This window comes from Argentina anserina, chromosome 4 (assembly GCF_933775445.1).
Source record: "Argentina anserina chromosome 4, drPotAnse1.1, whole genome shotgun sequence".
NCBI lineage: Eukaryota > Viridiplantae > Streptophyta > Magnoliopsida > Rosales > Rosaceae > Argentina > Argentina anserina.
Genome location: NC_065875.1, coordinates 5,538,076 through 5,559,425, shown reverse-complemented (window position 1 = coordinate 5,559,425; position 21,350 = coordinate 5,538,076). Strand labels below are relative to the sequence as shown.

The window sequence follows — 21,350 nt, the reverse complement described above, 5'->3', positions numbered from 1 at the left end:
AGTCTAAGAAACGAGTGAAATTCTACCTCACATGTGGAGATCTTCTCTTAATTCTAAGGGATTACATCACAGCAGCCCGCAATGAAATACAAGGAAATCAACACAAAAACGAACATAAATAAGTAAAAGAAAGGAAAATAGACTAAAGCAAAATCCCAGCCCACATCCCCAACCCACACCCTTGCACTTAGGTCATCTACATTGGATCCAGAAGACGTCACGACCGTCACCACTGAGTCAGTTCGGTGGCCTCTGCCTTTCCAAGAGAACATGGTGCTGGAACTCTTGTGTACCGCCTGAGAGGACGATGACACAGCCCTAACCCACCCTTGAAGCACACCTACTGCCGCCGCCTGCGAGATTCGCACCAGGTACCCGCGCCTCCTCTCACTGTACTCCCAGCTTCAAAATCAATGTCCTACCTTGTTGTCTTTCCAAGCCAGTCGTCGAACGAGGCACCGCCTCCTTACCCACCAAGAAAAGGTGATGATGGAACCCAGAGAACGGAAGGGATAAGACCCGCCGTCTCCCTTCTTCCAAAACCCTATGGTTTCAGTATACACGCTCCGATATTGGTGGAGCGGCTCTTTTTTACTCTAGTAAAATAAGTTAATGACATAGATCTGCCTTAAACTAGACCCTCTTCCTTTGTTTACATCAACCCTTTCATGCCAAATTATTGGGGTTAAGAAAATAAATTAAGTCAAAAAATCTGGTGGTTACCGAGAGGGAGGCAAATACAATAATCCATGGTTTTGCCCCTAGCCTGAATCCCAGGGTGGTTGTAATCGTTAATTGCTTCAACCAAATACATTAATAAAAAAAAGGGGTACGACTTCAAGTCACATAATTAAGTAATTAACTGATTTGATTGCCAGCATCTCTCATAATGAAGATAAGATGATGGTTTAGCTTCCACCCTCCTAGAACAATATATAGATAATAACTGAATAACACTATTAAACTTGCAGCCTCATCTTCTTTGCCATCCCAGCTGCATCTGACATCCTTTTTGTCATTTCCCTCTTAGCTTTACACCTAGCTTTATCCTCATCAAACTTGCATACTCTATGGAAGTATAAGAAACATGTGTTATCGAAACTACAGCAAATCTACAAATGGAAAAACATAAGAGAAAATAAAGAAGGAATGGGAATAACCCACACACGACAGACTTCAACAGTCAAGACTCCAAAGTCCAGACACCATGAAAAGCAAAAGAATTCCGTAATTACTAAAGCAGAGGAATTATGTAACAGTGAAGACCAGCTAAAACTACAAAATCTAGAGCAAAGTCAATTTACAGTGTGATTTACGATTTCTTCCATGTGCTTTAATTCTAATCTAGACAACGTGAGACAATAATCTCATCAGTTACACAATTTAAGTACTGAAACCCAGGGAACTACTGATCTATCTCTGTAGAATGTAGAACAGAGCAAATGACTAGGATTTACCTTTCCCCGCTTATGCTTAGATCCTACTCTTGAGCAAAATATGGTAGAGTACGCTCAAGGAGGTCAAACCAAGAAGCAGATTAAAACAGCTTCACACAAATAGGACCACAATATGAAGACACAAGGGGCAAGAGCTTCCTACTTTTTTTTTCATGCTGTACTCTTTAGATAATAATACTAAAACAAGTAAGAAACAGAACCAGTGGACAGATTGATCATAAGCTCCGAAATCTTGCAGGAGTCAAAATGTTGTCAGAAAGGTGATACCTGACTGTAGTTGCTTCCAGAACTTGAGGTATTACTTCAACAGGTCTAGAAACCATTTCATTGATCTGTTTAATGAAAAAATAATAATAATAGATGTGAAATATTGGATACCATGGAAAATTTCATTCTAACAGTCTCCCCTCAACTAACCTCTACAAGCAGTTTCTTGTGTTCTTGAGGCATAACAGCTATTACAGCATCAAACCCGCATATCTGAACAAGCTTTTTCAGAAGAAGCTCAACCTGGAAGAATTCAGGTGTGAGAACACTAAAACAAAGTCATGAAAAAGTGATACTAGCATCCTTAAATATTAAAACATAATAATATGGAAAACAAGCACCTTTTCCTTGAAAGGGAATTCTTTGTGTGGTAACAAATGCATGTCTGCCAAGGTCTTCAGTGTACCCCTCATCAAATAAGAAGAGTATGGTCCTGTATGATGAGTTGATGACAGATATTAGTATACTACACTTCTTAAGAATATAAATATCTCAGAGACAGGAAACACACCTAATTTATCGATCATTGTTGAAAAAATTTCAAATGCCCGGCACCAGATTTTATAGTTGTGAAATCTTTCTTGTGTCTCACAAAAGCGATTCGATTGCTGGGATTCGGTTTGATCCTTATGAAATCGATGATAGCCGAGTAGACTTTGAATAGTAGCACACAAGTTTTCAATTACTGTTGGCTCCGACTTGATTCCATCACCCACACTTGCATTTATCACCACATAGTGAACACCCTCTTTGATTAAGCTTTCATCAACACAAGTATTAATCAGACACTTAAATGCAGGCACTATATCATGATTCTTCCTTGCGCCACGGCTTGTCAATATAACTGACGAATATAAAGAAGGTCAATGAGTCAGAGAAAAAAATATCTAAGGTACTTGCAGTGAAATTATATGCCAACAAAGTTCGTTAAAAGACGAGGTATAGGGCACGCAGATCAACTGTATACCTTTGAGTGCATCAAACACAATAGGGAGGTTAACTTCACACATTTTCCGATCATAGGAGTAAACTTTCGTCACTCCAGCACTGAGAAAACTCGCTATAGTTCTCGGGATGATCTTATGTTGGGTGACAAAAAGACATAAGGAGAGTACTATATCAAGCAACAGTTGAGGAGAATGGTCTGCAGATGGGTCGAGACAAAGTCTATACAAACCATCAGAAATCCTTGATGTAACATCGAATTTGTTTAGTTCCAAGAGACTCTTATAGTAGACTAGCACGGCAGTTCTATCCTCAGTTGACAAAAGGGAAAGAGATACATTTACAACTTCCAGAGTAAACAAGGCCTTCTCTTCTTGGGAAGGAACAGATTCACTAGTATTTTCATCATAGTTCACTAGCAGAGGATACTTATTCAACAAGTCAGTAATCTGTTTGGTTGCCAGGTAAAGTAGTGGTGTTCCTTGAAAACTTTGCAAGACATCAGCAAGACACGCATGTAATTGCTCTCTCACCTGTTTCGTAATCCAGTTAGCATACATTACAACAATCTCTATCGGTAAATCATCAAGTCTACTCCTTATACCTTAATTTCAAGAAAGGGATTCTTTTTACACCAGTAATATGTACACACTACACAACTGCTGATCGAGTTTTGTTAATTACAACTTACAAGCAATTTACACCCATCAACAATTCTGCATTGCTACTAAATTATTTAAATTTCTGTAAATAAATAATATGCAACGAAACAAAAAATAAACAAGAAGAAAAAAATACCCGGAAGCCGTCAAAGTTAGCCAAGTCGAGGAAGAAGCTGTAAAGTTCCGAAACATCTGACCAGCTGACGACGTTTGCGACGGTGATGAACAACTGAGCAATGCATTTCACTACTAAGCAGCCGGTGCTCTGGTCAATCGGAGACGAAGACCGGAGAGGCCGTGCGACGGAATCAAACACCGGCCGGAGATTGGTGATCAGAAACGCAGCAGGGACTTTTGGGATGACTATGGACAGAATTGTGAGGTGGGCGTCGAGCATCTGACCGGAAGCGACGTCGAGAGAGGAGCACGTGGCGCCCAAATAGGTCACCGGCGTCGGAGGAGGTGCATTTTGGCCGCGGAAGGGCCCGGACAAGACGACGATGAGTTTGCGGATTTCGAGGTCGAGTTCGTTGTTGGGGTCGGTGAAGCGCATAAGAATAGCCGCGCCGATGTTGGCGTCGTCTCCGCCCTGTGCGGCGGTTAGGGTTTCCATGCTGTAGATCAAGACAGAACAAGACTTAAATAAGTAGATAGAAGAGGAAGGTCTGGTCCGGATTTTGGTCGGTTGACTCGATTTGCCAAATCACACTATTTCTTCTTCCCCTTTTCTAAAATTCTCGTTTGGAGCTTATATTCTTACGGATTTGTCTATGGTGCAGTGCTGCACACCATGCAGCAAATAATCATCTTTAAAATCTTATAGTTCTCATGACATCTTAAAGTTAATTTTTGTATTGACATTTTTTTTCATACACACAAAAAACAGTCTGCATATTGTGCACCACTGCATAATAGAATTTTCCATATTCGTACCTCTAAAAACGTATTTAGATCTTTTTACTCAGTTGACCTCTATTTTGATTTTATATATACTTAAAATGTCATTTAGACCTACATAGTTTTCCTAAAATGTTCAATATCTAATTTGGTATATTAAATCAGATTACTATTAATTAATTTTTTTTCCTACTCTATTTCAAATTCATTTATTATATACAACTCGGAAAATATATAATAATCACACAAACTATCTTCTCAAATTAATTCACTCATCCACTCATTTTCTAAATTCATAATAAAATTGGTAGACTAATTTTTTTCATTCACTACTACATGTATATATATATATATGCAACTCACCAAGAATTAACATCAACGTATATGAAATATTCGAACCTCTATTAAACGAATTTGTTATTTGACTCAAATCAAAGTTTATGACTCATATAGTTTATACATTAAATCGTCTACATTCAATTTGATGTTAATCATCTACATTTCATTTTGGCAAAAATATCAATTTGCACCCCAAACTTGGCCATAATTGTCAGTTTACACTCCGAACTTGCATTTGAATCAATTTACCTCATAAGCTTGGTAAAAATTACCGATTTGCACCTCATTCGTTGAAATTAATGTTTTACATCCAATTTTAAGTCACATATCATGTATTTGATGGGCATAATTATCATTATATATTTATTCATATTTAATAATGAAATAAATTAATAAAATTACTTAAGAAGAACACTTGTTACTATGTTTTTTTTCAAAACATGTTATTAATTTATATATTTATTATTTACGTGATATGGTATGTTAAAATATATTAGAAAATAACAAATAAATACATTAAAATTACAAATAAATATGCACATATAAAAATATATATCTACACAACACACTATTTGAATGGGTGGGTATGTTGAATATATAATTCGAAGTAGGGTTAAGTATGTAAAAAAATGATGTAAATAATAATTTAATTAAAAAATAATCCTCCTTTTAAATAATATTTTTATTTGTTTTTAAGAAAAATATAAATAGAAAATGACAACATTACTCCTCATGTGCATGACATGTGACACAAAATTAGATAGAAATAGTTAAATTTAACGGATGTGGTGCAAATCAGTAATTTTTACCAAATTTATGAGGTAAATTGACTCAAATGCAAGTTCGGGGTGCAAATTAACAATTTCAGCTAAATTTAGGGTGTATTTTGGCAATTTAACTTTAATTTTTGACTTATGATGTTTATCAAAAAAGAAGGCAATCAATTCAATTTTTTTTATGCAATTTGATATCCAATTTTGGGATTTTTTTTAGTAATAAATATAAAGGATAATGATCTACATTTGTAATTTATAATAAATAAGTTAAGAATTGTTTTTTGGTAATTTCATATGCATTGACTAAGTCAAAACTATCTAGGAAAAAAAAAAGTCTAAATAACATTTTGGGAGGTATGAATAGAAGTTTCATTCTCTCAATTCAAGACAATTTGTTTTTGGTGAAATTGTTAAAAGAAACAATTTTTTGGTGAAAAAAAAGTAAAATAAAGAAATAATAAGACACTTAAAAACATCAACTCTGATCCAGTAGTGTACGTTTTGAGAAGAGTTGTTAATGAATATTCGTGATTAGTGAGTGACCATGGGTTTTTAAGGTATTGTGGAGCCTCATTTTGCACAAGATTATTCATTGATTGAGATTATTGTCATATCAATGACCAAGTGATTTGATGATCGATGAACAGGAAGCATCTGATTCTTGGGGGTTGTCTGTGATCTTCATCAGCATAATCTTGCTGACTATTGTTGGCAATGCAGCAGAACATGCAGGAGCTGTGATTTTTGCTTTCAAGAACAACCTGGTAGGAAATTTATGCCTCACATTTTAATTTGAGATTATTAATCTCCATTTGTTTGATTTTATAAACGTAGAGTTTAGTAACTGATGAACAATCTCTTTACATGTATATAATTGTGTATTTCTATCGATAATACTGTCAACCAAGTTATTTAATCGGGAGTAAATAACTCTTATTCAGTTTGCATCTACAATATGGTCAAAAAATGTCTTTTATGTAAGTCATAATCAAATGTTCAAATACATGTTAATTCATATTATTTTCTTGACCAAATGCAGGATATAACCCTTGGAGTCGCGTTGGGCTCTGCAACTCAAATTGCCATGTTTGTGGTAAGGAAATCAGATTGTTGTACCATCAATACCAATTTATTTGGCATCATTTCTTCTTTTTGTTTACTGTTAAACTAGTTTATGAACACCCCTTTACTATATATGAATGTGCAGGTTCCATTTTGTATCATCGTAGCTTGGATTATGGGTATTAATATGGATCTCAATTTTCAGTCTCCTTGAGACTGGCTCTCTTGCTTTATCAATCCTAGCCACGGCCTTCACATTGCAGGTACTAAGATTAACATCTGTTGAGTACTGCATATATAATGTGTATATGTGCGACATTAAGATTGCCAATCTCATGAGTCTTTAATTTTCTTGATTTATCATAGGATGGTAATTCTCACTAACTGAAAGGACTGATTCTTCTGCTGTGCTACATTATTATTGGAGCCTGTTTTTTTGTATCTAACGCTACACCTAGTAAGTACTTACAACTTCAACTCTTTTGCTACCCAAAATATTAAGTTTACCTTACAATTGATCCATTATCTAAACCTACTTCTTCTTGATGTAGATGATCCAAACAATATCAGTCCGGGACTTCAAACATCTTGGGCAGTCTTTGGAACTTAAGAAAGTGAGTGCATGTTAGACACTATATATGTCGTGTCTACGTATCGAATCGTGTCCAATATGGACACTCGTGTTCGTGTCCGTGCTACTTAAGATATATATAACTTGTGTCCCCATGCATGCTTTCTGTCATGTCTGCTTGCATATTTGTTCTACTCAATTAAATTAATTTCAATTTATTCCCCTAAATTTTACACACAAAATCACTTAATCTCTTACTTTTATTTCAATCAGTTCACCTCTTATATTTTCAAATGACATCAAAAATGACAAAATTCAGATTTTTATATATATTATATCGATAATTATGCTATAAGACCTAATTTTAAAGTTTTAGTGTTGTTGTAAAATTATTGTGAATTTTATTTTAGTCTTGCATATATGATTTGAAGCCTTCTTTTGATAGTTTTTTATCGGATTTTAATTAAAAAAATTTGAATTTTATCTTTCTTTGATGTTATTTAAAAGTATATGAAGTAAACTGATTAAAATAAAAAATTTAAGAATAAATTGATTTTACGTGTAAAATTTAAGGAATAAACTGAAATTAACTCAATTCCTCGTAGAAAATCCACTAACATAATAAGACGTTCTGCAATCCAGATACCGGTGCATAGTATCTGGATCCTTTTCTGTATTGCATAACCTCTCTTTTTTCTTCATAAACTATAGGTGAGAGTGGAATGGAAAGTGTTGTCTCCTGCATTCACTTCCCAAGTAGAACTTTCAATTGCAGATTCGCAGGTCTATCATAATCAATGATATCCTCCATTAGCTAAAAGGGTCTAATCCTAACCAATTAGGACGCCATCTTCTTCGCCCACAAGAAAGTTACTAATCCTGGACATATATCATGATAGAACCTAGCAACTAACATGCAGTTATACCACCTTGCAAGCATATTTCACCATCAGTCATAACAAGAAGCACTTAAAGTGTAGGAACACAATGCCCCTCGCATAGTGTCATGAGAATTTTAAAACGCTGCCCCTCCCCATCAATTTTTTTTTTTAGAAGGAACGTACTACATCACATTGAGCTACTTCAGATGAGAACACAGAATAACTCGACCTGTGCATGGCTGATGAAGGAATGACCAACATAAAATCGAAGCGGTAAACAAAACAAGGAACCCAACCCGAGGATGATGAAGAATAGTTTTTTATAACTCGAACCAGAGTTTTCTGTTAAGAAATACATGAGTTATGGTGACGATTCGGTAGACAAAACATTGGTTGTAAGAGATACCGAAGAGAGCCATAAATAAGGTTTTTCTTAGAATTAACAACAATGTTTGGACAAGAGAAGATTTGTTTGTTTATATAACATCGTTTTATTGACTATAATCTATAAATCTTTAGATATATAGAGAAATTAACTAGCCATTTGACAATCTGGACAAGACAACTAACATAAGGGATGAGTAGTCGATGGGGAGGGAGTGTTGTACGGTGGTGTATTGAGGGTAAAGCTTGTCAGGATGGTTGGTCTTAAAGATGAGAAAGTAGTGGGGAGGGAAGTGGTTGTGGTGGTTGTAGAATAGGAAGTAAACGACGCTAGAAATGTTTAAAGACACCAGATAACGTCTTGCAGCAAAGGGCGCCCATGTGGTGAGTGGGATCACGCACTTCCCTATCAGATGTTATGTTTACCCGTTCTTTAAGGGGCACGTGTGCAACACATGACAACACATACGGTGTTGTGTCAAAAAATAGTCTCTGACATCACATTGATAAGGAATTCTTAGTTTGGGTATCATATTGATAGTTTTCTAAGTATGGATATCATTTTGGCTTTACCACGAGAGTTTGGGGACTCATGATGAATTGTATTTTTAGGGGTATTTGTGCGACACATGATGAAACTAACGGTGACTGACTAAAAATGGTTTCATGCATCACGTTGATAACGAATTATGAGTTTGGGTACTGTATTTGTAGTTTTCTAAGTCTCGGTACTACATTGACTTTGCCATAATAGTTTGAGACCTAATGCTGAAAAAAACAATCTTTAAGATTTAGGGCAGCCACACCTGGCTTTTCAATAAAAGAAAAAGGTTTTCATGGACTTTGTAGTGCAGGAGCTTATTAAAGCACTAAAGTCCACTTACACCACTCATGTGCAAGCCCTGTACACTGTTAGTCAAATAACATTGTTAGTTTAAATGTGGGTTAAGCTTTTTTTAATAAATGAGTAATCAATTTAACCTAAATTTTTACCATCAGTTGGTATTTCCAATCTAATGAAAAACCCAACTCAACTGCAGGCTAGCGCTACCATCAGAACAAAACTACAGCTCGGCGCTGATTACGGTGGATTTGACGGCAGGGAAGGCCGCGATCATAGAGAAGATATGGACCTAGGAAAATATCATGTAGCATTCTCCCTTGACGCGTGTGATAAGGATGATGCCCTTGGTGCCGAGACCGGCAATGATGACGCGTTCGATGTCCAGACTTAGAGGGTGTGGGGTTTAAGGATGAGGATGAGGTTGGGATCGTAAGGTTGAGAGGTTCCCGGATGAGATCGATCATTTTGCGCCAAGTGATAGGAGAACTTTGTGCGCCGTTCTTAACATGTTTTTACCTCAATTTGTACTTTGTTGAGCCCTTATTGTTGTACTATTGAGTCATTGAGTCGTAGTAAGAGTCTTGGGCGGTATTAGATGCATTTTTATGCTTACATGAGTTAAAAACGCATAATTGGTCTAGAGTCCTAGTTTGATTAGGAATCATTATTAGGCTTCGAAACTAATTATCTCTTACTTATGATTTTATTTTCTTATTTTCAGATTGGATTGAAGAAATGATTAAAGAAAAAATATGGAGCCAAGTCATGCAACAATTAAATTGAAGATGATCATTAAAGACATAAAACATGGCATGATTTAGGGAATAAAACATGGCATGGTTTAGGGAATAAAACATGACATGATTTAGGGAATAAAACATGACATGATTTAGGGAATAAAACATGACATGATTTATGGAGATAAAGCATGGCATTATTAAGGGAAGAAAGAGGCAAGTTCAAACCCTTCATCTTTTCTCTATATATACATGACTTCACCTCTCAAATAAGATCACTTCTCCTTTGCATTCAAGAGCCAAAACTCTACCAAAATACTACCTCCAACATCGTTCACCAAAACAGCAAGCCGTTTTCCCCCATATACCAATTTCATTTCCACCGATATCACAATTGAAGACACACCTCCAAAATTCTTACAACGTGTGATTCTCGCAACTCATCTCCACGGGTTTGTTCGTTTTGATTTTTTTACAATACTTTGTCTATGAAGATTGTAGTATGATGTTTGTGTGGGATTATTGTTTTGTATTAAGAATCGAAATTTTCAGATTGTTTTATTAGATTTTTGGTTTTTTGCCGAATTGATGGTTTCCTATAATTATTGAGTTTGTATTTCTATTGTTGTGTTCTAATCATCTTTCTCATACTTTTAGATAATTTTCAGATATGTGCATATGAATTTAGTGCTTGGATGCAGTCCCTAAAATTGTGTTTGAGTGCTAGATTTATCAACCATATTGACATAAATCAAATCATGTCATAAGTAGGTTCGGTTTGTGTTGATTAAAAGTGGTAAAAAAATTCTGAAAATTTGCATGTGAAACCATGGTGGGTGACGCCATACATGAAACATGTCTCCAACAAAGATTTGGTGCTTAAATGTAATCTTGTTTGATTCTACTCTAAGTGTTATTGAATTCGATTGCATGCAAATTTAGATTAGGCCCTAAGTCAATTTATATGTTAATTGAAATCTTGCATGATTAGATGATTCCTTAAGACTCTAATTGTATTAGTGTCTAAAAAGTATGTAATTGGTCGAATTAGAATGCATGATAGGTTCGAACTTGTAATTATGTGGTGTAATGGTAAATTTGGTTTAAGTTTGTTAAAGAGAAGTCGATCATGTAAATAGTAATTTAGTTTTTATTTTAGTAATGAATAATCAATCTCAAACCCCCCATTATTTGTTAACACTAAAAGTTTAGAGTTTCCTTCAATTCCCCGGAAAGAACGATCTCTGCTTATTCTATACTAACGATGACATTTTACATGGTTTATTATAGACGTTTTAATTAACGATCTATCACCAAGTGATGGTGCCACAATATAATTGGTTCTGACAATGTTGGCAATGAATTAGGAGGAACCCAAGTTGTAAGTACGAGAAATTATTATATATGCCCACCATATATCCCACGTGGTATACACCTTTAATGTTATTGATCTATTTTTTACCTTGATTGTTTCTTATTCGTTCTTATATGTAAATAAACTTTTGTCATTTTCACCGCGTGCATGTTAATTATACCATGACGTAATATGATTGGCTGGGTACACCACATGGCAGTGTCACATGGTGTGGCGGGTACACAGAATAATTACTCATGTAAGTACGGAAGGGAGCAGAGACATGGTTCATCGTTTAAGCAGTGATGACTTGGCTATGGTCGAGGGACTCAAGGATCATGGTCAACTTGCTAGGTTGTCTTCTTAATCGTTTATGGAGAGAGAGCGTTTTCAATTCTGACAATTTAACCACTGTTTGATTATGTTTGACTCTTTATTTTTATTTGATTTTGTTGTAACAGAATTAATTTCAATATCAATATCAGTTAAATTAAAGAAATAATTGTGATTGGTTGTTAAAATTTGGTCCACTTGCACCTTAATGTAGGAAATAAGTTTCGTTTCATGAGATGTTATCCGGTCTCTCCTTTTTTTTTTTTTATCTTTCCAATTTCTAAATGAGAGCTAGGGGATCTTTGTTGGGCAATGCTCTCGATCTAGCTTCTTTTTACAGTTGAGTGGCGACGTGACTGTATGCCAATGGTGCGGTGATCCTGTTGGACGTGACATTGTAGGGTGGCTAAAGGACAGCAGTGCCTGGGTGCTACGAGATTGGGTGCCCTTAACAATCCTATTTGGGTTTGTGGTTGATTTCTGTTTTGGGCTGGTTAGGCGTACTAGAAAAATATTATAAACAAAAATTTATATGGGGTTCATCTTACAGGTATGTAACTTATGGTTTGTTTGTTAAACACGGATAAGGGTAAGTCTAAGTTTTTAAAAATGAACTAAAATGAAAATTTTTAAGAACAATACATGAATGTTGCTCAGCTGAGAATTAATGTTACTTAACTTTAAAAATTATCATTTAAGTACACAAATTATTTTAACTTGACCTACTTTTAATAGATTCTATTAGGGGTGGGCACGGGACGGGACTCATCTCACGTCCCGTCCCACTCTTTTGAATCGGGACGGGACGAGAGTTTTTAAGAATGCATCACACTCGGGATTAATCTTGGTTGGGACGGAACGAGATCGGGATGGGGCGGGACAAATCCCACATTCCTATAAAGTTAAATAAAAACCTATATTTTTACTTTTCATTAATAAAATAACATTTAATAATGAAATTTTAACAAAAAAAAAGACATATTATGTTCAAAATATTATAATTTACTATTATTATTTGAATTGATATAATTTTGGAGTTATTAAGAACATAAATTAGTTTCATTTTGATACAAATATATAAGAATTTTTAAGTTTTCATTAAAAGTGGGATGAGACGGGACGAAGCGGGATATAAATTATTCGTCCCACGTCTCATCCCACTATTATGAAACGGGACGGGATCGGGACGGGACGAACGTTTTTAGATCTCCGTCATGTCCTGTCCCTATAAATTTCGGAACGGGATCGGGATTTCCGTTTTTTATGCCCACCCCTAGATTCTACTACTTACTCCGTTAATATAAACAGTTTCTACACATTATCAAGGGCAATTTTGTCAGCTCAGTGTCTCTTTCATATCTGTTTCTTTCTCTCCCTACTCTCTCAGAAAGCTTCAAAATATATTGTTGTAAGCCTGCAAGTGTAATCAAATGGAATTCTTGAATGTTGCTCTCAGGTTTTAAGATTAACTATTATGTTCGGGGCCTTTGGGTCATATGTGTGTTAATCTATGAAGCACGGACATGCGGACAAGGGTCCGTATTGCGTGTCCGACACGGACACGGACACGCTCGGACACGCTTGGACACGCGAACTCAATTTGGACACGGCCCGGACACGCGAGTGTAGAATCGGACACGCGAGTGTCCGAATTGGACACGCGGACACGCACCAACTCATAATAAAAGTGAAAGTGCTTATGGTGAGAATCGAACCTTGGTCATCCAAGGCACCCAACAACTCCTCAACCATTCCAACAGATTCAGTTTTTGTTATATTTATGCACACTTTAATATATATAAGGAGAGAAACTCATGATAAAAATAAAAATGCTTGTGGTGGGATTCGAACCTTGGTCATCCAAATGATCCAACAAATCCTCAACCATTCCAACAGATTCAGTTTTTGTTATATTTATGCACACTTTAATATATATACACATCTAAATACTTTCAAATTTTTAAATTATTTTTTTAATAAATATATATATATATTAAAATAATTTTAATTGACGTGTCCACCACGTGTCCGTGTCCAAAAAAAATTTTATATGCCGTGTCTACGTATCGAATCGTGTCCAATACGGACACTTGTGTCCGTGTCCGTGCTACATAGGTGTTAATTGCTTCAATTATTGAAAAGGGATTGCACCACCACCAGATAGATGTTGACTCAGAAACTCATGCATAGTTCTTAATTTCCACTTTTCCAACCATCTTGCTCTTCCTTTCGCCTCATGCACAAACCCATTAATACATTGGGAAAGGAGGAAGAGGATGAGCCCAGAAACTTTCAAGTCTCCTCTTGGCGTTCTCGCTTTCCAGAGTATAGATAACCAGGCCCCCTCACCGCAGCACCGATATAAATCGACTTGCGCGCGACTGCGCGAGCCTGTTAGTGAGCGTAAGAGAGTGAGAGAGAGAGAGAGAGAGAGAGAGAGAGAGAGAGAGAGAGAGAGAGAGAGAGCTATATGTTGCGAATCAGTCTCATGATTTTCTTCGTCGAGCCGAATCAAATCTAGTCTGCATCACGTAACCTAAAGGTACAATGCCTTCATCATAACTAGTCTTCATATTGTATTGACGCAAACGAAGATCCACTATGCCTCATACTAGTTGTTCATTAGGAAACAATATATCTTCCTTAACCTAGACCTGTTTTTGTATTCCTTCAAAATCCATAGTCTCTTCATGTTGTATTTCTGCTTCCGCCTATTTATTAAAGCCAAATATTTGTCAACTTTATCTAGTCTCGCAAAGGGATCATGCATGCCCGGACCTGAGGCGGCCGCCTCAGGCACCATTTTCTTTCTCATGTATATATAATCTGTAATATATACTACTTATATATATAGATAGAATTCTTCAATACTAAATGATTTAGTTACTTAGATCAAAATTTTCTCTTTCATGGCTAATTCTATTAAAATTCTCTCACTCGCTCTATCTTTACACTAAATCGCATATAATTTCAAGAATATTAATATATATATATATATATATAAATAATTATTAAGGCTATTGAATTTAAATGATTAAATGTGCATGTAGTTTAGTACTAGATTATTTATTGATTTTTACTAAATTACTAAATGACATCATTTTATGTTCCCACCTCAAGTCTTGAAATCTCAATTTTTGGCGATGGGATCATAAAGATTAATATCATCATCAAGAATTGGTACAACCTTAAATCGGTGAGCCTCATTCATGTCGAAAGCCACTATACAATTCAATGTCGGGTGCAGCCAATGTATAGCCCCATTGGTGGAGACACTGGTAGTATCAAATATAAACTCGAGAGGATCTAAAAGGAAGCTTTGCAACGTCTACTTCTACCTGCCACCATCTAGAACTTTTACCAAGGAAAAAGGTATTAAAAATAAAATCTACTGATATTTTAGGATTTGGAGAACCTTGTACTCGTTTGTTAGAGAGCTCAATCTGAAGTGGTGTGCGACATAGACTGTGAAATTTACGCGTGAAGTTTGGGGGAGGGTAATCGATCACCTGTCGAGTTGAGGGATTGAATATATGAGCACGGTTCTCCATGATCTCAAGATAAGAACTTGAAGTATTAAAAGGGGAGAAACAGACGTAGCCCTCGGTGCTTTGTTCTCGATAGAGTTGGTTTAGAGTAAGAACATGGGTGGCGCGAGGGTGTTTGATGCCCTCCTTGGTTGAGTTGAATGGAGAAGACACGCCGCTCCTTTAGATTTTCAGATTCATAGGTGAAAAGGAGGGGGTGAGAGCGCTTTCTCTCGCCGGAGCAGAGGTTCCGGTTGGTGGTGGCGAAATCTGGCCGGGTTAAGGGTGAGAGAGGACCAAGACTAGCATACACACTAAAAACGCATCAAAGACTTGACTGGTAGATGTGGGAGTATTTCAAAGCATATGATTTCGAAGAAAGATGAATCAATGCTTAAGACTAAATTACCACTTTAATAGAGACGGATGTCCCTGCAACTAACGGTGTCAAGGACAGCGTGCCTATATAGTGGGTTGGTAAAGCCACTTTGCACGAGGCTCGTTGACTACCACAAAGATCAAACATAGAAGGTGACATGTTCCCTCATGCATGCACTAATACTAGGCATTAAATAAAAAAACGAAATTTAAAAGTTTGAAAACTAAAATGCGTCCAAATAACGGATATAACCAAAGTTCAAACTAAAATCAAACTCAAATTATTTAACTCCACTAAACCGAAAAAATATAGAACAACCAAACTCGAGCCAAAACAGTAATTGTGAACCCAAGATTGGATGAACCAAAAGACTAGGAATAGGGGAGGATCTTTCCCCCTAAGGTGCAAAAATCAAGCCAAGCCCACGTGAAGGACAAGAGAAAACATGATTTCAGGAGACCAGCATACCGGGCAAAATCCCAATAGAAGAAGGCCCAAAATCTACATACCTCCCCAGCCTGCAGGCATGTCCGGCCGGATTCTACCCGTCAGGGTGTTGCCACCACCTTAATCTGGGGGCTTAGCCGGCCTGTAAGCCATAATGCAACCGGGTGGAGAGTTCAAAAGACCGGCCCCGCCGCTACTGATTTGCTAGAAGGAGGCCACCGCCCAATCAAAATTCAAACAACCCTGATCTGTTGCGATCTAAAATTCAAATCCCACTACTGCACAGATGCGCTACTACATATCCCAATAGAAGTCGATTCACCTCCCTCGTCTGCGCCGCACGTCGCAAGCCTTGAAGAAACTCGGAACCTTACCTCCTCATGGCGAAGCCGCAAACTCTCTCAACTTCAACACCTCTATATCAAAAACCCGAGAGGGCAATCACCCGACACCCCTCTTGAAGAGAATGACGTCATAAATCACCCTATGCATGCAAGAAACAAAGACGCCACCGCCCTTCAACGCAAACCTTAGGGTTTGGTTTTCGTCCTCTCCAAACTTAACGGAGAGAATATTATTTAGGATTGTCTTGCAAAATTTTACTGTTTTAATAATTTATCTTCCGGGTTAATTTCAGATTAAGTAACCTCCAAGTGACATTTTATAATAGTTAGAGCTCTCAAACATGTTTTCGTTGTCGCAAGTGCATCATGCTGTTTAACACTAGCCATGAACAAAAGTATGTCGATTTTCTCATAACAAAAACCAAAGCGAAGGCTCTTCATGAAAACATGCACCAAGGAGAGACCCAACAAATTATGAAATCGACTTCAATAAGTTCTCTCATTATATGCTCATGGGGCTTTGCGGACCATTCAGAGCTGCAATAGCTGTTTCAATTTTAACCTTCAAATGATCCTTGTCTTCTTCGTCTGCCTGCAAAGTACATCCAAAACCAAAAGTGATGTTATATATTGGACCATATATGAATTAACCTTAACGAACAGCCACAACTTAAACCCTTATTTTCTTATCGATATATCGTTTCCAAATCAATAATTGAAAGCAATTACCTCAAATACTGTTCAGATTATCTGATGATCATGCTCCTGTAATTATACTGATCTTGTCTTTACATGATTACATCTTAGCTAGTCACTTAAAAAAATGTTCGTTAATATATATGGAAGTATCTTATCCAATATTTTATCTTGCATAAACTATTATTTGATTCTGATGGGCTGATCGATTAGAGCCGTAAGGGTTCTGGCAATCTGGCATGGTTTGTCAAAATCACACACAAAAAAAAAAATTTAACCATGCTGTATATGCAAAGCGCTAAATCCTATAATTGGCAGAGCGTGTTTGATTATACTTGTCACCTAGCAAATTCAATATTTTTGGCAATCTAGCCATTTTAAGAAGTTGTACATACGAATGAAAACAAGGAAGAATGAGATATTTGAAACCACGAGTGAAATTGACCAAAAAAAAAACCACGAGTGAAGAGAACAAATTTGAGAACGTGAAAATTGTGTGAGTAATGTTTCTCGCTGGCCAGAAGACTAACAAAAGACGAAACAAAGTGAGGAAAACGAAAAACCGAACATGCATTCACCAGAAAAGGTGACCGTGATTTTGATATTTTGTTCCTAACAACTACCCAAGTTTTGTTTTGTGGCTAGGAGCCTAGGATGTTCATCGAAATAAGCTTTTAAGCATATGGGAAATGTGTTTCTTCACTTCTTGTGAAAGCACTGACCCAAAAAAAATCTCATCCCAAAAAAAATCTCACAGTACAGTCCAATTTCGTTCCAGAGCGTACGTCTGTGGTGGGGGTGACATCAATCACAGTTTTACAGTTTCATCAACATCAACATCATGAAGAACAAATATCTATGACGTCGGGGCAAGATATTAAACTTGCTAGCGCGAATAACTATCTAACAATCTAAGAAGGGTGGACGAAATCGATTGAGAATAATGCAGAAAGAGCATAACAAGGAGAAGAAGCAATGTATAAAGTGAACACGATTGAAAGGCTGAGATGAGAGCCTGAGCCGTAGCAGCAAGTGTTAGATACTAATTCTTTCGGAGAGAAAAGGAAAGACATGTTAAGGTGGAAATCAAAATGGGGTCGTTTTTTTTTTCTATCTCTCACTTTTGTTCATCGATTGGTTTTATTCGGACACTCTGGATTGCACCAATTTTGATTGCCCTAGATATTGTTGTATCACATAATGGAGATAATGACACTTTTTTAAGTGTTCTATATTGTGCTAGTGGACCCTAAACTCTTTCTAATTTGATCTCCTCTATTACTGTTTTAGACAGGTTATATAATGTTAACCTGCATATGGTGTGTCTTTTAAATCAAAAAAGACTTCGTGGACCCTATCTTTTATTAATCAATTTGAGTACTCCAAGCTTTATTTTGTAATGAAATAGATTTCTTCGTTGGCTCATCTATAAAAAAAATAAAAAAAATTGTGTGAATAGCCCCACTTTTTCTTTACTGATTTCTCTACCCTTCATTATATTACGTACCAGTAGCGGACCCAGGATTTAGAGTTATAGTGAACTTGAAATTTTTCTTCCAATTAAAGTGATCAAAAAAATTAGACAAGTATAATATCAAATAGAATAAAAAGATCTAAAATCGTACACTCCTCGAGTCATTTACTCCTAATGGGTTTGTATTGAGAGGATGTAAGAAAAATGATATTTATAATAAGAAATCCACTCAAAAAGAAGTAGGAAAGAGAGAAAAATGAAGTTGTTGTAAATTGGAATCGAACTAAATTGGGTTTGTATTGAGAGAACGTAAGAAAAATGATATTTATAATAAGAAATCCACCAAAAAAGAAGTAGGAAAAAGAGAAAAACAAAATTGCTGCAAATTAGAATCCAACTTGGGTGGCTCAAATGCAACTCATGTCAGTTAACCAAGCCTACTAACAACTCAAACATCTATATTGAGGTAGTCCACCCACCACTACACGTAGGTCAGCCACTGTTACGTACCCTGATGTCTTTTATATCTTCGCGGATTTCTCTATTAAGAATCACTCATGCAACGAGGAAAAAGTATGATTAAGATTTTTCTGTCAACCGAACAAATTATTTGTCTACAAATAGATATAATCCAATTTGATTGTGCCAAAACCTATATTTTAACCTGATAAATATTTGGTGACGCATTTTATCACTACCCAGTCATTGACTTGAAATTAAAGGCTATCAAAACCTAGGAGTGGTAGCCTAAACCAAAACTCAAACCCCTACGAATTACTTTTCTTTTTAATTTACACAGGTATATAACCTCATCTCAATCACTATCACAATTCACAAACAAGAACAAAGACCATGGCATGGGGCACCTATATAGGTGAAATCACATGTAACATGTTGGATCAAAGCAATCACATGTAACATGTTTCAAATACGCAAGTTTGGCTTGCTGCCTATATAGGTGAAATCAGTCATTTCTGCACGTTTTCGGGTGCTACCCAGGAACCCAACATTTCATTTAAGGATAAAAAACCCTTGCTCCTATACTCCTATAATCCAATTGGCCACTAAAAACAAACTATAAGCAAAAGTTACCTCAATGAAGACAGTCTTCAGTACCCTCCCAGCAAAGGCAGTGATATTCGCTGTAATGATTTTGAGCTTCAAAGATTCAAAGACCTCGCACAGTTTCACCATTGTGTCTGTTTTCTTACTACATGTCAGGCTCACCACCACTGTCTTATCCGCCATGTACGTAACCCTAAGCTGTAAGGAGTGTAAGCACCAAATAGGCCCCATATTCATTATTTAACGATGAATGATAGGTTATTTTTTTTCAACATATAGGTGTATTATCACCTATTATTACACCGTCAAAATTAATCATTGAAGACTGAGATGGGTTGATTGACTTACTTCAAGGACTTCAATGGAGGAAGTTCTTGATCCTCCAGAGTCATACAGCTGCTCGATTTTCTTCTTCTTTGATCTCAACAAGACCGGAAGCTCTTGTTCGAAATCAGAACTACACATGACACTTTTCTTTGATTTTCGAGATTCCAAATCCATGATCTCCGCTTGAATTCTTCTTTCTTGATCATGAAGCTCTTGGATGTAGTCAATGGCGTCTTTGATTATAGAAGCCTTATCCATCTGTCCAGACACAACAAACCATGGCCAAATCAATTAAGAAAACAAAGAAGCAAACCCCTAAACATCATCAAACACTCCATCTTTTCCTTAAACAATTAAAACGAGCGGTGTAGATTTATTAGCACTAACCACCCTTTTGTTAGTATATACAAAATAATCACCAGCAACCATTAAACTAAGTAAACACATGGTTTACTTAATTAATTAGATAATTTAGATCACCTTGCTAATGTTGGGTACCACTGCCCTAAGAGCAAATAGCCTCTCATTGAGCTTCTTCCTCCTGTTCCTCTCTGAAACAATGTTCTTGGAGGCCATCGACGAAGCTGCTCCATCAGGGGAGCTGGAATCATAGTACCCGGAAAACGCCTCCTCCCCCAATCCCCAACTGCCATGACCAGAAAAATTGGTGTCAGGAAACGAAACCCTTTCCGGGAAAAACAAAAACGATGCATGATTCTTGTTTAATGATCTTTCTTTTTCTAGGTTTTGTGGGATACCTGTCGAGCTCTTCGGTTTGGAGGAACATGTTGGTTTCCCAGTAATGCCTGTACTCATCACCAATGTTGTCCATGGTGATGAAGAGAAAGAGAGACGAAGAAGGAAATAGAGCTTGAAGATAGTGTTGGATGAAAGCAAGGGATTTCCAAGTTTCTGGGGATGATATGTTCCAGTTCGGGGGGGTTTATAAGTGGCTGGGTCTGTGGGAGACTTAATTTTCCACGTGGGGATAAGAGAAGGTAATGATGATAGTCATGATACCTACCTTCTGGTACGATCTGAGCCGTTGGAACTGAAAGGAAATGAAAAATGTGGTCTACCTACAAGGCCGCGTTACGTTAGGTCAAATTTACTACTATTTGAGAAAGACTAACTTATTGGTACTTCAGAGTTCAGACCTCTCCGTCAGTCTCTGCAGAAGGCGCGTGCTTTTACAGTATTGGTGATGTACGCTTCCACAACATAGGATATTTGATTTCAGACTTCAAAGTTCAAAGATCAAAGCTAGAGCAAGTAGGGGTGGACAAACTGACCCGAAAACTGAAAAAATCGGACCCGAATTCAAATCGAATTTGAAAAAATCAAACCGAAAATAAAAAAATCGAACCGAACCGAATCTGTTTGGGTTGGGTTTTGGGTTCAGTCCCTTAGAAACCGAACCGACCCGAAAAACCCGAAGTCAATGGTCAACGTTACAAAACGACATCATTTTGTCATATTTATAATTTTACATTATTATTATTTTTTAAATAAAAAAATAGTGTAGTCGGCCTCATAGCCGCACCTAATTTCTAACTTAATTGACCTAATGTATAAGAGGCGT

The 21,350-nt window shown here is 36.7% G+C and overlaps 2 protein-coding genes and 2 pseudogenes across 4 annotated transcripts in view; 1 reads left to right on the top strand and 3 right to left on the bottom strand.

Moving 5' to 3' along the window:
- Window positions 1–413: 413 nt before the first annotated feature.
- Window positions 414–7,015, top strand: LOC126792066 (vacuolar cation/proton exchanger 3-like; annotated as a pseudogene).
- Window positions 737–4,070, bottom strand: LOC126790091 (uncharacterized). Of its 2 annotated transcripts, none has more exons than XR_007671660.1 (7): window positions 3,468–4,070; window positions 2,692–3,202; window positions 2,236–2,568; window positions 2,066–2,157; window positions 1,875–1,967; window positions 1,458–1,789; window positions 737–1,068 (listed from the first exon to the last, which is right to left on the bottom strand). XR_007671660.1 is itself a non-coding variant. In XM_050516223.1 (7 exons), the coding sequence occupies exons 1-7, from the start codon at window positions 3,942–3,944 to the stop codon at window positions 960–962; spliced, it is 1,680 nt and encodes a 559-aa protein (XP_050372180.1). In that variant the 5' UTR covers window positions 3,945–4,069; the 3' UTR covers window positions 737–959. The 2 variants fall into 2 exon arrangements, 1 of the variants encoding a protein (XP_050372180.1); XM_050516223.1 differs by having other exon boundaries at window positions 1,725–1,789; window positions 3,468–4,069.
- A 7,621-nt stretch (window positions 7,016–14,636) lies between the features above and the next one.
- LOC126792065 (F-box protein At5g07610-like) lies at window positions 14,637–15,943 on the bottom strand (annotated as a pseudogene).
- A 550-nt stretch (window positions 15,944–16,493) lies between these two features.
- The window catches only part of LOC126790098 (transcription factor bHLH35-like), a 129,624-nt gene continuing 124,767 nt past the window's right edge, over window positions 16,494–21,350 (bottom strand). For both annotated transcript variants that reach the window (XM_050516233.1, XM_050516234.1), the window contains exons 2-6: window positions 20,527–20,621; window positions 20,249–20,414; window positions 19,790–20,026; window positions 19,469–19,639; window positions 16,494–16,798 (exon numbers count right to left, since the gene is read on the bottom strand). In XM_050516233.1, coding sequence (XP_050372190.1) covers window positions 16,709–16,798; window positions 19,469–19,639; window positions 19,790–20,026; window positions 20,249–20,414; window positions 20,527–20,600 — 738 coding nt within the window. In that variant the 5' untranslated portion in view covers window positions 20,601–20,621 and the 3' untranslated portion in view covers window positions 16,494–16,708. The remainder of the gene's footprint in view (window positions 16,799–19,468; window positions 19,640–19,789; window positions 20,027–20,248; window positions 20,415–20,526; window positions 20,622–21,350) is intronic.

Excerpts from the sequence above, each read along its gene's own strand:
- LOC126790091 (XM_050516223.1), bottom strand. The coding sequence starts at position 3,944 with ATGGAAACCCTAACCGCCGCACAGGGCGGAGACGACGCCAACATCGGC. Across the intron at positions 2,569-2,691 it reads TGTGTTTGATGCACTCAAAG|TTATATTGACAAGCCGTGGC; the intron begins GTATACAGTTGA and ends TATATTCGTCAG. Across the intron at positions 1,790-1,874 it reads ACAAGAAACTGCTTGTAGAG|ATCAATGAAATGGTTTCTAG; the intron begins GTTAGTTGAGGG and ends TTCATTAAACAG.